Source organism: Candoia aspera, chromosome 7 (genome assembly GCF_035149785.1).
Source record: "Candoia aspera isolate rCanAsp1 chromosome 7, rCanAsp1.hap2, whole genome shotgun sequence".
Classification (NCBI taxonomy): Eukaryota; Metazoa; Chordata; class Lepidosauria; order Squamata; family Boidae; genus Candoia; species Candoia aspera.
Window position 1 is genome coordinate 18,387,151 of NC_086159.1, and position 15,408 is coordinate 18,402,558.

At 40.1% G+C, this 15,408-nt stretch overlaps 1 protein-coding gene across 1 annotated transcript in view; it reads right to left on the bottom strand.

Moving 5' to 3' along the window:
- The window catches only part of PKP2 (plakophilin 2), a 61,060-nt gene extending 46,194 nt beyond the window's left edge, over nt 1-14,866 (bottom strand). Inside the window, exons 1-2 of the mRNA XM_063309455.1 lie at nt 14,590-14,866; nt 1,656-1,759 (exon numbers count right to left, since the gene is read on the bottom strand). Coding sequence (XP_063165525.1) covers nt 1,656-1,759; nt 14,590-14,791 — 306 coding nt within the window. The 5' untranslated portion in view covers nt 14,792-14,866. The remainder of the gene's footprint in view (nt 1-1,655; nt 1,760-14,589) is intronic.
- Nucleotides 14,867-15,408: the final 542 nt, after the last annotated feature.

Consider the following 15,408-nt stretch of genomic DNA (forward strand, 5'->3'; position numbering starts at 1 on the left):
GAGATTGATTAGTTTGAGAGATCCTGGCTGCCCCAAAGAATTTCATCAGGTGCAAGGGAACCCCAACTCCAGCATTCTTCTGAATAAATAAGTGTAGGACTGCATTGTTCACTGACCTTCCTGACTCTGATCCCACCCCCATTTTTCTTGCATTCAGCTTTCATCATTCTTCGAACTGTTGCTTGCTGGGATGTGATTATGTGTGAGGATCATGCTTACAGGATTAAGTTACTGCTCTCTACAAGCAGCCATCCAATTTTCAAGGTTATTTCAGTTACCTTTCACAAAACTGAAAACACAGTTTGCTATGTCCTCACAGGTTTATATTACATTCCCATTCTTCCCTTTTCAGTGTAAACTTATTGTTGTAACCTAGCATGAAAAATACATGAAATAGTTTTTAATTCTATAGTATGAGAACACGAAGAGTTAGGCAGGTGCAAAGTAGACTAATGATAATGGAGAGATGACAAGGCAAAGCAAGCAATTACATAAATGCAGACATTGTAATTAAAATTGGGGCATACAATTTAATGCAAGCAAGGTGGTTTGAGTCTACAGGATCCTCAGTATGCCTGACAAATATAAACAATGAAAAAATTCTTTTTGGCTTATGTACAATCAAAAGGCCCAGAGTCTGAAATGAGGATTAAATTCCTTTCTGGTAGGCAGACTGCACGTGACAGCAGTTAATTCTTTAAAACATCTCTGTTTTGATTCTACAGCATCCTAGTTGGGCTATATAACTAAGATAGCAATTCGTTTGTAAAAATTGAAATGATTATTGGTACAAAATAATATTTCTTTCTGTCATTTAATCACAGTATGTACTGTATGCCAATAATGAACAGAGTCCATTTGTACAAGCAAACTGGGCAGTTCACAGTGTAGCCCTACACGTGTCTATTCAGAAGTCAGATGTCTCTTAACTAAGTAAGTGGGTATAGGATTGCAACTGGGGAAACCAAATTTCTTCCATGTATTCAGCCACTGAGTTTATGTCTTCCTGTTCTAAGAGCAAACAAACCCTTTAAAATACACAAACACATGGCATCAGTGAGCAGTTTAGAAGATGCATGCTACTAGACACCACCACTGGGACAGAGATATTTCTCTCCCCTTTAAAAATTTAAATCCTCCTCTTTGCTGCAATAAGGCTTCAAAATAGCTTCCACTGATGTCAACAGAAGCTATTTTAACATTTATCGAGCAAAGATAAGAGCATTTTGCGTTTCCAGGCCTAGAGAGAGAAACTGGGGTTGAGGGAGAAGGAACGAAGGGAGATACTAGGCTTAGAAAAGAAGATGTATTTGGTTCATGGTGTACAATAGTGTTTCTCAATCTTGGTAACTTTAAGATGTATGGACTTCAACTCCCAGAATTCCCTAGCCAGCATGTTGGTTGGGGAATTCTGGGAATTGATGTCTACACATCTTAAAGTTGCTAAGATTAAGACTGAGAAACACTGATGTAGAAGTTTCCCATGCCTAGTTGATAACAATGGTAAAAGATATTTATACTTTAAATGCAAAACGTGTGAAAAACTCAGCAGGCATTCTCACTAATAATAAGCTACCATTCAACCATTATTTCTTGCAGCCAAAGAAGACCTAATCTACATTCATATAAACCATCATATATTAAAGCCTTCTCACCTGATGATAATATGAAGTTGCAAAAGATGGTCTTGAAGCAAAGTCTGTTTCAACTGCATCTAATTTATATACAAACTCTGGAACACTCCTAGCCCGATGCAAACCTGTGGAAATGCATGAAAAATAGGCTTTCAGTAAATCATATAGCAAAAGCAGACCTAGGATGCTGAGTTATATTAGCTAGGTAGTCAAACTAGGATTAATGAGAAATAAAAAACAGAAGATTAGCATGCTTAGAAAAACCCCAACATTTGCAGAAAGAATTAGAAAACACTTCAGGAAACATTATACCTAGTTCTTTTCTTCTTTTTTAAATACTTCGGAGATCAGAGATACAAAATACTCGAAAATATGCTCTGTGGTTGGTAACTGTGGGTCCCGCTTTTGCCACTAGAAAATTGAATAGCATTTTATCCACAATGATTGTGTGCTTTAGGCAAGGCTATGTGGTAAGTTTTGTATTTCAGTAGTAATTTGACATGCTTAATTCTATGTGCAAAATCCCAGATTCAATCCCTTGCATTTCCAGAGACAGGAAAATGATGGGAAATTCTTACACTGTATTCAGCATGACACTTTCCAGGTTTTTGTAATATTGCATCTTCGCTTGACAGTTCCATGTTATGTTCATTTTATCTTAGCAGTTGGACATTTGGACTTTGATTAAAAGCCACTTAAAGTCCCTTTAGTGATATGGACTCCAAACTTCTACAGTGGAAGCACACTATCTTCTCTGAACTAAAACTGGGAACACTGTTCAGTTTAAAGGAAAAATAAAATAATAAATATCAAGAAACACCTTCAGAACATTTCTGCATAATGAAAACTGAGGCGCAGGAGTTTACGGCACTACTTTTGAAACTGAAAATTACACTAATGTTCCAAGAATCTGGAAACACCACAAAGTAGGTCAATGAACAAAGAAATGCTGATTTGACAGTTTTTATGCTATCTTAATGAGATCAGAAATAATAAAGCAACAAGACCTAGAATACTTTCCTTACAGCACTAAACAAATACTTATGTAAAGTGTATCTCAGCCTATTTCTATAAATACAAATGCAGAAAACATGATTAAAATTGAAACACAGTTCATTCCCTTATAATAGGAAAGTCACTTTGCATATAACTTGTTTGCTGTCCAGGTGAAAACTGCTCATGGGCAACTTTAAGATTCCTATTTTTCCTTTTATGTTTTTTTAAAGTTAGTCTTGGAGTGGGCAGCCTTTCAAAGTAAAAGAAAGGTGTACAACTATTTTAGGACAGCTGCTCTTTTTTTTAGCTGCTCTTCATTTTTCAGTTGCCTGTTGGGAACATGAACTCAAATGTGGATTGGGTCAAGGCAAAAGCTACACTGGATTTACAGGTAGTCCTGGCTTAATGACCACAACTAGGACCAGATTTTTAGTTGCTAAGTGAAGCGATCATTAAGTGAATATGACTCGATTTTACACGTTTTGCAGTGGTCGTTAAGCAAATCCCCTTTTAGGGGGAGATGGGTGGTGACAGAAATGTGAATAATAAATAAATAAATAAATAAATCGCCATGGGCATTAAGCAGACCATGTGGTTGTTAAGCGAATCATGTAGTTCCCCAGTGATTTTGCTTGCCAGAAGCCAGCCAAGAAGGTCAAAAATGACAATCATGTGACTATATGTCACTGTGATGGTCATAAATGTGAACAGCTGCCAAGTGCCCAAATTGTGATCACATGACTGTGGGGACACTGCAATGGTCATAAGTGTGAGGACCAGTCGTAAGTCAATTTTTTCAGCACTGTTATAAGTCTGAATAGACATGAAATGAATGGTTATTAAGCAAGGACTACCTGTAATTGATTTAATTTAAATTACAGATGACAGCACATAGCTGGCAATGGCTGATCACCACTCCTGCTATATACTGATCCAGAAAAGGCTGAAACAAAGCTACATTCTAGCACATATTCTTTTCAATTATTATATAGATTCATTGGTGAAAGCCTGGTCAAGGCCAGAGTTCCTCCCTTTCTTATCAACAGACCTAATTCAATTCTATGTATGCAGATGCCACAGCCATTCTTTCTACATTTGAAGTTGGCTTGAGGATGTATCTCAGGGTGTTTGCCTCTTACTGTAGGGAAAATGCCTTTCTTGTCCATCAAGGCAAAATTAAAGTAATTATGTTCTCAAGAAGCACTATCATGCACCATCAGTCCTGGAAAATTGATTCCATCAGTATTACTCAGGTTAAGTCCTTTACAGTTTAAGTTTCTTCTTTGCCTCAACATCCTGGAAGGATAAGGATTGTATTTAGGGAGGCCCATCATTTTGCAAATGCTATTTTGCACATTGCAGTGGTAATAAGCAGGACAATTATTAAGATCTACAGGGCAAAGGTCTTGAGCTAAATGATTTATGGTGCCTAGATTTGTAAATACTGTACTGAAGTCAGCTTTGCTAGGTGTGTCCCATTGTGTATCCGACTGTTAAGGCTGGAATCCAGCCTAATCTCCACAGAGGCTTGTATACAGCTTGGCCCCTAAAATATTGGCATAAACTAATCTGTTTTGAGGGTCCTCTGGCCACCCTGATTCGCTGAGATCTTCTTGGGTAAATATGGATTTAAAATCCGGAGGCCCTTCTGCTAAATATTTGAGCTCAACAAGATCTGAGCGAGCCTGAGTGGAGATGAAACAATGATATTTGACTCAGACTAGCAGAAAGTTCATAGGTTTCCCATTCCTAAAATAAATGATGCCTTCAGTTAGAGTGCTCCAGGATGGTAAAGAAGAACATAAGTCACCGCCAAATAGGACGCATTATTATCTTTAACTTGAAGAAATTGTTCACATGAGAATGTGTCTGCTCACTCTTGCATTATGGTACAATCTGGCTGTCTTTTATATCAATAAACTGTTGCTTATTCTACATTTACTCGAGCAATTGATCCCCCACTACTTTCCCATGCTCTGGAATTTGTCAGTCACAAACCAGAGCAAGCATTCTTTAATCTTCCTCCCCAGTCTGCTCTGAGACCACCAGCAAACTGTATAAATTAGAGAAAACATATGGCAGACAAACTGTAGGACAAAACTGTGGATTAATGATACTCTTCATCCATACCTGGAAAGTTAAGTAATTCTGCAGAAAATGTGAGAGGCAAGGAGCCCGTTTTATTTTGCATTCCTGAAAGATCAAGTTATTTGAGCTGTCCTATTTCCTTGGTTGCAATCGGATTTCTGTTCTAATTTATTTTTTAATCATTCTCTCAGGCTGCGTGTCTCACCATAAGGTCCCCAGCGTACCAAATCCAGTTGATTAAAATGGTATATTGGTCTTTATATGAGTTGCAGAATGCTTTTCTAGATCACAAATACAGGTAGCAATAGGCCCAAATGTATAGCAGACATGAAAGAAATTACTTGATTAAAAACTTTAGATACGATTAAGCACTATGGTGACGTGCAATTTCCCTCACTGGATATTTTAATTTAATTTAAACAAGAACATAAGAAAAGGGTGAAGGTCATAGCACAAGAACAAAATATATTTTTTTCTATGTGCAAAATCCCAGATTCAATCCCTTGCATTTCCAGAGACAGGAAAATGATGGGAAATTCAAGATCTGAATGAAGGACAGTGTTGCCCATATTATTTATGCATAGCCCAGGGGCTGGCAAAATGAAAGATGTCTCTCCATAATTAATGCTGGTATTGTGATGATGCTTCTGCATTTTCTAGCCTCAGATTAGAAAGTAAGAATCTTTAAGAAAGGTTTTCATGGATAAGCAGTGGTTAACTGAGACTGCAATATAAATTTACAGTTTATATCTTAAATATTCATTATCTTAATAAGGGTAATGGGCAATAAGTGTTATCACTGACTGAAAGAAGACCAAGGTTGTCCATCAGAAAGCAATGCCCTCCAGTGGTAGTCCCCTTTTTTTTTAATCCATTCAATCATGTCTGATTCTCAGAGACTGCCTGGACAAGTCCCTGCAGTTTTCTTGGCAAGGTTTTTCAGAAGTGGTTTGCCATTGCCTCCTTCCTACAGCCAAGAGAAAGTGACTGGCCCAAGGTCACCCAGCTGGCTTTGCACCTAAGGCGGGACTAGAACTCAGTCTAGAATCGGACATGATTGAACAGGTCAAAACAAACAGACAAAAAACACACCCATTGTTTGTAAGATGCCTAAATACCTTTCTACCCGTGCTGTTCAACCCCCTGATCCAACTATCCCTAATGAATAAAGATTGTCAGTGATGAGTCTGAGTAAACCTGCAACAGGGAGGATATTTCATGTTGCTGGGACAACTACCAAAAGGACCCCACCCCTAAATAATTCTAATCACTTTGCCAGACCTCAAACCATATGATTTGAGGACGAGGCAACAGAGCAGTGTTTCTCAACCAGGGTTCCGTGGAACTGTAGGGTTGCGAGAGGTCACTAGGGGTTCCCCAGGAGATCACAATTTTTTTAGAAAATTATTTCAAATTCAGGCAATTTCACGTTAAAGAGGTAAGTTTCATTCTTTCTTTTTAGTTTAAGAATGCTGTTAATGCATATAGACAGGCCTACACATGAAATGAATATATTTTATAACTTCTGGCCCCGATTTGAGCCTGAATGTGGAGGGGGTTTCCTGAGGCCTGAAAAATATTTCAAGGTTTCCTCCAGGGTCAAAAGCTTGAGAAAGGCTGCAATAGAGTGAGTTACGATGGAGGTTCCCTTATGAAAATAAAGCTAAAAAGAGCTGTATGTTAAAATACTCAAATAAGTCTTAATAGGAATTGCTAAAAGCAACCCCTCCTCCCAAATCAAGATGCTTTTTTTACTTGTTTTAAAGTTCAGCAATGAAGGAAAACGGGCAGAATCTTGCAACAGATGTCTCCATGTTCATCCTTCAATCCGTATTCTTTCTTCTCTGCATGAAACTATCCTGATTTAATTTAAGTATCTCCTGATGAGTTTGCTTACAAATCCACCAAGGGCTTGCCTGCATTGATATAATTTAGCCACTCTGGTTTAGTAATCCACCTACAAATTAGTGGATAGCTTCTCAAGGGCTTACATTTGACCTAACTGTTGGGTTACCCCAAATTCATCTGGGTTCATGGTGTTTTGCATCTGGCAAGTGGAGTCTTGGATAACTTGGAAAACTTTCTTTACATACCAATAATATCTCTTTTCAAGGTTTTTTTTAGGAAGCCTGAACACTTTCAGCAGGACAGAACCATGTTGATTTAATTTTAAACTGCCCAGAGTCCCCCATGGCGGGGAGATGGGCGGTGACATAAATTTAATTAAATAAAAAAATAAAATAAAATAAATCTGTTGTAGTAAAGTCTCTCTCTTACACACAGGCATAGGTATGGCATCTTAAAGATTAACAATTTTTTTTTGAGGGGGGGTGACTAGTATCTATCTCATCAGATGAAGCAGCTTCCAGTTCTTGAAAGCTCATGTCAGCAGAAATCGGCAAGTCTTTACGGTGCCAGAAACCCTTCTTTTATTTATTTCCCCCCCACTCAGAGGAAAAGCAATTATTTAGAACAAAGGCTAAGTGGAGAGATTAGATTTCAAAGTAAAAAGGAAGAGGATCTTATCAGTTTAAAACTGGATGCCTCTTCTTCAAAGTTAGAAAACCAGCAGTCTGTCATTAGGGTGTCCACAAAAAGGTTTAGCTTATAATATTGCAGCAACAAGAAGTAACATCTGCTGAAGTTGACTGCTCTAAAAGGATATAAATTGTCTATAGCAACATTGGGATTTTGTCATTAAGCTTCGACTTCAGGAGTCCAAATTCTTCCACATTTCAAACTGTTCTCATTAAACTCACAACAAAACAGATACATTATTTTCCAGCTGTTAGAAATCCCCAGGAAGATTTTCAACAATATTCTTTCCTTCCTCTCATTTCATTCATTCTTCTTAGACCACATATTTGATATCAGGAAATTAAGTCCCTTAACCCATAATTCTATGAACAAGAAAACTTATTTTTAAACTATGTAAGGCCATTTTACCCACACTTTTTTATTCAGTTAGATGGGTTTGTTGGCATCAGATAAAACGATTGTTTATTAATGATTGGATTTGTGTTCGTAGTGAGTTCTCATCTGTTGGTCCTAGGCCAGATTTGTAGACTGGTTGATCTATAAACATTCCAGAAATTCCAAGAAAAATAAGGCAACGTTTTATATTTCATCTGCAGTTTATTAAACATAATAAAATGAAATATATTGAATCTAATTTTCAAGGGGAGGTATTGGAAGAGAAAAAGAAAATATGTACGAATGAATACAGAGCGGCTCTCCTAAAAAATAATTGATGTGATTAATTGTTTAGTTGCGTAGTCTTCATGGAATTATGTGCACCATTTGCTGAAGTAAATTTGAATTTAACTATTAATACGAAACAGAAATCTTCTGTTCTTCATATAGAGCAGGGTTTCTCAACCAGGATTCCGTGGCACCCTAGGGTTCCGCAAGAGGTCCCTAGGGGTTCCCTGGAGATCACAATTTATTTAAAAAATTATTTCAAATTCGGGCAACTTCACATTAAAGAGGTAAATTTCATTCTTTATTTTTCGTTTAAGAACCCTGTTAATGGGTTCCTCCAGGGTCAAACGATTGAGAAAGGCTGATATAGAAAGTTAGTGACGTTAGATATGCAGTCCATTGTCACATTTCAATAAACAGAAGAACTATGCAGGAAAAGAACGGCTCTCTGTGTATGAAAATTCATTTCTATATAGAGACATTCCTGAAATGGGCTTACGTGTACAGATTATTATTTTCGAGGATTGCAGGTCTTGTGTTGTGGCCAAACGTCTTTTAACTTCAAACGGGTACGTGTGCAATAAAGTGCACTTTAATGTATAATTATGCAGTTCCTGTATTAAGGACCTTCAATCACTATACAGAGTTCTTTAAACATTTACTCTAACATTTAGAAGAATTATGAATATTATAGTTTCCAGAATGCAGCCTCTCAAAAATAAAAGTTAGAAAAAGTGACAAAGGAAAAAAATAAGCTGCTGCCCCTATACATAAATTGCAAATGTTTCACAGAAAATTAAACTGCTCCTGGACTTTCTCAGTTGTAGGTACATTCTCACAGAGACATATACTATTATATATCTTTCTTCCAGAATATACACCCAGATTCAGTTCCGCACACAGGCCCAGTGCCAATTTTCAAGCATGCTCATTGGCCAGCCTCAGATAGACAAGTTTTTCAATAATCTTTGCTCTGGAGTCTGCAAACAATGGAGAATTATTCACAGACAAACTAACGACAATGTATAATAACCTAAGGAAATGTACTTCTGTTGCCTTGTTTTCATCAACTAACAATTATACCCTCTGGATGACACAAAGTAGGCGACTTGTTTTTCTTTACCATCAAGTTTTTGTAAACAAAAAGAATAATATACAATCCCAATACTGAAAAGGCTCAGTGCTTTCTAGGGAGTACAGCACCTTACATTTATTTCAGCTCTTATCTCATATGATTCATCTCTTCCTAATGGTTGAACAAATGGGCAACCTTCTTAATAAACTCATCTAGAACAGTTGGCCACCAATTTTTGTCCAGTCTCCTATGAATGTATAGGGCTCATCCAGGTCTATTTTCAGGGATTATCTATCCTGCTGGTTGCCTCGTACACAGATTCTGTGATGGTAAGAGCAGGTTCCTGCATCTTAAAGGCAAGCTAGGTATTTGAAGCATCAGGGTAGTGCAGGAATCTCTACTGAACCAATACGTGGTGCATCATGTATCATATTCCAAAGGTAGATGAGGCCAGGGTAAAAACAAGGGTGGGAGCAGGAGAAACAATACGTTTAATTACAAATACCAGGGCTGTCTGTGTGTCAAAATCTGCAAGATGCTCACATGCCATTTTGATGGAAGCCCAGTACTTTCATACAGGGTTCCATGTACAAAAGGGGCAGTGCTTTGATCATGAAGCTGCACCCCCAATCTTGAAGATTTGGACCTCCCCCTGCAGATGTCCCTGACAATTACCTTCACTTAATTAATTAGAGTGAGCATGCTTACTTCCCATGTATTTACTTTTCCCCCTGTTTGGTTAAATTAAAAACATTACAACTTGGTGGAAATCTTGGCAGATGCATATAAAGCTCTCAAGACCATACATCTGTAACCTCAGCTTATATATTCCTGGGCTACTATAACATTTTTAAGACTGCAAGTTTTGTAGTTACTCCCAGGATCTACTGACATCTATCGTTCTTGCCTTCAGGCAGCTACATTTAAGAAATGTAAGAAATTGAAGAATTTAAGAAATGTAAGAAATCCATGGGTGGACAGGTTCTGTGCTTCTTATACACCCATACTTTCAAACATATCCATTGGGAAGTGAGCCAACGGACAATCCTTTTACTTAAATCACTTCCACTTATTGTTACAATAAGAAATACACAATTCAAAAGCATAGTATTAATTAAAAGGTAAGTAAACAGCAGATTAAAAGCTCAGGAGAGAGTTGATAGAAGCTCAGTGTCACACATTTTTTCAATAATTTTGTGAACCGAATGTCTCAAGGAAGTGGAATACTGTCAGGGGAGAAAGAAGGTGGGCTTCTTTTACTAGTGCAACTGTAAAAAAGATTCTCCCATGCCCGATTGCTGGTGAGGATACAGGAAGAGCCTTTAACAAATCACAGTATGTTCTTTACAGTGGATTCAGAATCACACATTAGATCCATTCACGGTGATGTATATGGCTTTGGATTAACTACAACAAATCATTCAAATGCTAATATTGGAGTCAACTACCATCTAAAAACTAGTCAATGAAATCTCAGCTTTTAATCTTTAAAAAATGTTTAGTAGCCCATCATTCCTCTGTGAAACTCACAGCATAATCATGGATCCTTCCCTTTTTACTTCTTCTGTCTTTAGAACAAACACTATAGCTCAGCCTTCCTCAACCTTTTGACCCTGGAGGAACCCTTGAAATATTTTTCAGGCCTTGGGGAACCCCTGCACATTCAGGCTCAAATAGAGGCCTGAAGTTACAAAATTATTATATTTGTTTCATGGGTAGGCCTATATATATGCATCAACAGGGTTCTTCAACTAAAAATAGAGAATGAAACTTGCCTCTTTAATGTGAAGTTACCCAAATTTGAAATAACGTTTTAGATAAATCGTGATCTCCCAGGGAAGCCCAAGTGACCTCTCATGGAACCCTGGCTGAGAAACCCTGCTATAGTGTAAGTTAACTTAAGAGATAAACTTGGTTCACACATTGTCCTAAGTAATAGGGGTCTTTAACCCTGCTTTATTAAATAAATCACTCACTGGGAAAGTTCATACAACATACTGAATCTGAACAAAATATATTGTGGTTTAGTATGATGTTAACCCAGGCACTTAAGCTGACTGAGGATTTTCCAATGATTGGATATTTAAACTAGGATAAGATTAATCTGACATTCAAATCATGGGACCATACAGGATGACTATCAGAACCAAAATGGAAACCTCAGCGATGAACCGTAGCAATCCAGGTCCAGGTTGCAAAATACTAGAACCAGAGATTCGCTTTCTTTGGAATGTTGCAAAGAAAAAGACATTCTTCCTACAATCTGAATAATCTAGATCAATCAGTCAATCCATCTTGCTTTATTTTGGCCAGTGACTATATCATACATACACGCCAGATGGCAGACATTTGCATAAAATAACCCCAAACCTAAAATCACAAAACAAACTTATCTCAACTTCACAATTAAAAGGAATTAGGGAGCCTATATTGTGCCAGTCAAGGGGCAGTTATACATTTTTGGCCTCTAACCCTATATGCCACGCCACACATTTTAGCCACCTGTTTGTATACCTCTGGGCCTGAACAAGCAAGTGAAACATGAATTGCATTGTATAATGGCAACCCTGGGAGGCTCATAAAACCAGGGGAATAGCCTACATACTATGCAAAATACCTACAATTACCTATGTTGTAAAGAGATAAAACATGAGGAGAAAGATAGGCAGATTAATTTATGGTAGGCCCCTTCAGGCCAAGGAATGTCTCTAAGATTGACTGGATTGATTGGAGAACTATTTAGTGAAAGACATTACTCATAAGCCTGTAGCCCTGGGGGAAAATCATTCTATATCAATGTTTCTCAACCTTAGCCACTTTAAGACGTGTGGACTTCAACTCCCAGAATTCCCCAGCCAGCCTTGCTGAGTGTACATGAAACAGCCAAGAGAGACCAGCTTCCATTCTAGAACGAAAGAGCCAGAGCTCCAAAGAGTTTGAAGAAAATGTCTTCAAAAGTTTCAACAAGAATGACTGATAAATATATTCCTTACTGCCTTGTTGACAAATCATGCTCCGTGCAGTTCTGTGCCATTTGCGCCACACACTGTTTTGAGTCGGTTATGAAAATAGCAACCTCCACTTTCTTCACTGAAGCACTAATACTGGATACATACTAACTATTGAAAACAGTATTTGCCAAGTGATAACATGAGCGCTTGAGCGAGAGCTGATGCAACAGCTCCAACCGTTGAATTTACCCTCAAAGTTCTGATTCATTTATTTCAAACATATATATCACTTGACGTCCCAATACTTAAATTTCAAGGCAGCCTGGAAGAAGCTGATGACTTCACACTAGTGTGGTCTCTTTTCCTGTAGTTGGGTGGATGATGTGGTGGGCGGGAGGGAATTAAAGAAGCTGTTTTCCTTTTGCACGCAATATCCATATACTGGTCATGGAAAAGAGTAATGGGAAAGGATCAACCAGGAGCATCAAAAAGTCAAGATGATGCCCACAACTATTCACTGGAAGGCTCACCTGAGGATGCCCCTGGGAGAAACCACACCAAGCCTCTAATGTTTGGATTGGTGATAAAAGCCACTTTACAGTGTGATGTTAATATGGCTGTGCTGCTCCAGCCTTTCCCATCCTAATACCATACAACTACCATCATTCCCAGACAGCCATTATTAGATCTCTGAAATATGGGTCTCTGTACTAACAGTTAAAATAACTACTACTATATAGTAGGATGGGAAAAGTGAATGCTTTGAATGATTGTGTTAAAGCCTAGGCAGAAAACCTTTCATATTAATTGTAGACAGCCATTGTCAGCTTAGTGATAACTAGTGATACTATGGGGACTGCACTCCAAAAATAGTGAAATAGCATTTCATTTCTAACACTGTCTTTGTCACACAGCATAATGCAATATACACGATACGAGGAATGCAATAATGTTAGAAGGGAAATTTTTTTAACACTGAGATTTTTTATTATTTTATTTCATGTATTATAAAGATGGGCCCTGCTTTTTAGAATCTCAATTTTTCTCTTCTCTTATGAATATATAACAGCAGGCAGTAAAATTTGCTATGAGGTGTGGCTGAACGGCTGCACGTGTTCTACCACAGATTTTAATCAGTGGACCTCATGCCAGATGAAACTCAGGTGTATTAAAAATTTGAAAATGGTCCCACTGCATCTAAAAAAGGTTTGCAGTGACCTAAATAACCCACCTGAAATCAGGGTGGTTTGTATAGTCACTAGCTCTTTCTTCAATGGTAATAATAATAATTTATTAAATTTATATGCTGCCCAAATCCCAGTGACTCTGGATGGTTTCTGACAAGAAGGTCTAGTAATATGTGGGAAACTGAAAGAGGAAAAGGATAAGACATGAGAAGGAAGGAAGGAAGGAAGGAAGAAAACAAACAGGGGAAGAACGTCCTCATAGTCTGTATGGTCAACGAGAGACACAGATTGAGAATGTTGGTCTACTCTGGTGAGACCCAGGTTCAAATCTTTCTACTCAGCCAAGAAGCTCACTGGCTAACTTTGGATCAGATGCTATCTCCCAGCCTGACCTATCTGACAGGCTTGTTGAGAAAACAGAACAATGGGAAGAAAATAATAACCAAGGCTATTTTAAACTTCTGAAGGTAACGACAGAAATTCTGCATCCCCCTATCTACTAGCTCCTTTACCCTCAGCCTAGACCAGCATAATGTTCCTGCGACATTATGAGACGTCACCTGTCTCAAGAAAACAACTTGGGTTCCCCAGCAGTTGACACACTGTCTCCTACAGTTTTGTTAATAGGACAAATAGTAGCCATTAATAGCCTTGTCTGCCATACATTTCTCTCTCTTGCCTTCAGGTCAATTTTGACTCCTGGCAACTGCCTAGACGAGTCCTGCAAGGGAGGTTTTTTTTCAGAAGTGGTTTGCCCTGGCCTCTTTCCTAGGGCTGAGAGAGAGGGACTGGCCCAAGGTCACCCAGCTGGCTTCGTGCCTAAGGCAGGACCAGAACTCTCGGTCTCCTGGCTTCTTGCCTGGTACAGTCACCACTACACCAGGCTGACTCTCGCATACCTTTCCTTAATCCCACTTTAAAGCAATGGCAAGACTGCTGATGAGTTACCTGTTGAATTGCAAATCCTGCAACATTAGACTTCCCTTTAACAGCAGACTGCATTACAGGTCCCTTTGCTAGTTTTAAACATATCCCTCCAGTCAAGAGTTTCAAAAAGTTACAGTTCATTTGCTGCAAGAGGTTAGCCTGGCCACCCACCTGGATACGCCAAGGAGTCTCTGCATACCTTTATTTATTCCAACAAAAGTTTTCCTGGAGCTTAATCAGTTTCTTTCTCTGTCCCTTTGTGGAGAGATTTACAAGGGCTCAACTCAAAACTGCCTGCGCTCTCCTGTGCCGCGGAAAGAGGATATTTTAAGAGTTTCTCATGCGGCACGTGAAGCGAAGGAGGAAGGGGGGACGATATGAAAATTGCCTCTCACATCTTTATTTGCTTAAGGGCGTGGGGAAAGGAAACTTTCGGGGAACCATTCACTCCACTGAAAAGCGGGAGGGCGGCGGGAAAGGGCCCGGAGAGGCTCCCTCTTCCCTGCCCCCCCACCCCCCGAGGCACTCACCGTTGACCAGGGAGCCCCTGCTCTTCCGGGCCAAGGTCTGCTGGACTTGCCGCCGGATGCGGAGCGACTTTTGCGCTTCGGCTCGCCCGCCCGACAGCTTCGACGGCAAGGCGAGGGTGGAACTGTCCAGCTCGTCCAGGATCTGCTGGCCCAAGACGGTGCGGATGTAGCCGGGGTCGGAGCTGGCGACGGGAACTGCCATGGTGGTTTGGCGAGGAAGCGGACTTCGCGACTGGCGGGCAGTTGTTGGCCGGGCCGGGCTGTGCTAAGGACCTGCCGAGGGGGCCGCGCGAGCCTCCACCCCCTGGCGGAGCGCAGCGGAAACAGCCGGCCGCTCCCTGCCTCCCCCCCGCGGGAATCTGCTGGCCGCACCCGCGGGGCAGCTCCGCCTCCTGAGCTTCCTTCGGTCGCGCTACCTTTCATCCACCCGCCCCGGGCAATCGCCTCTCCTGCCCCGGGAAGGACTTTGAATCTAGGCGCGTGCGGGTGGGAAGGACGGGACAGCCGGCCAGAGATCGAGGGCTTCAAGCCGGTCGGGAGCCTGTCTCCTTACGGGAGAGAGAGTCCCGCACAGCGCGCCGGGCTCCGATCCTCGGGGGGGCGCGCGCCGGGGGTGGGGCCGGGCCGGGCCGGGCCGGGCGGCGATTAACCCTGTCCTGGTAAGCGTACTAAAAAGGCTCAACCCAGCCCTTGAAACGAGGTGACCCTAGAATCCATGCTAAGCCCAGTAGGCATGTTTCGGTGAAGGAAATACACTGCGCTTTCATTTCTGATTTCGGGTTTTCCCCCCTTTCTTTTAAATTTGGGGTTGCGGGAAGG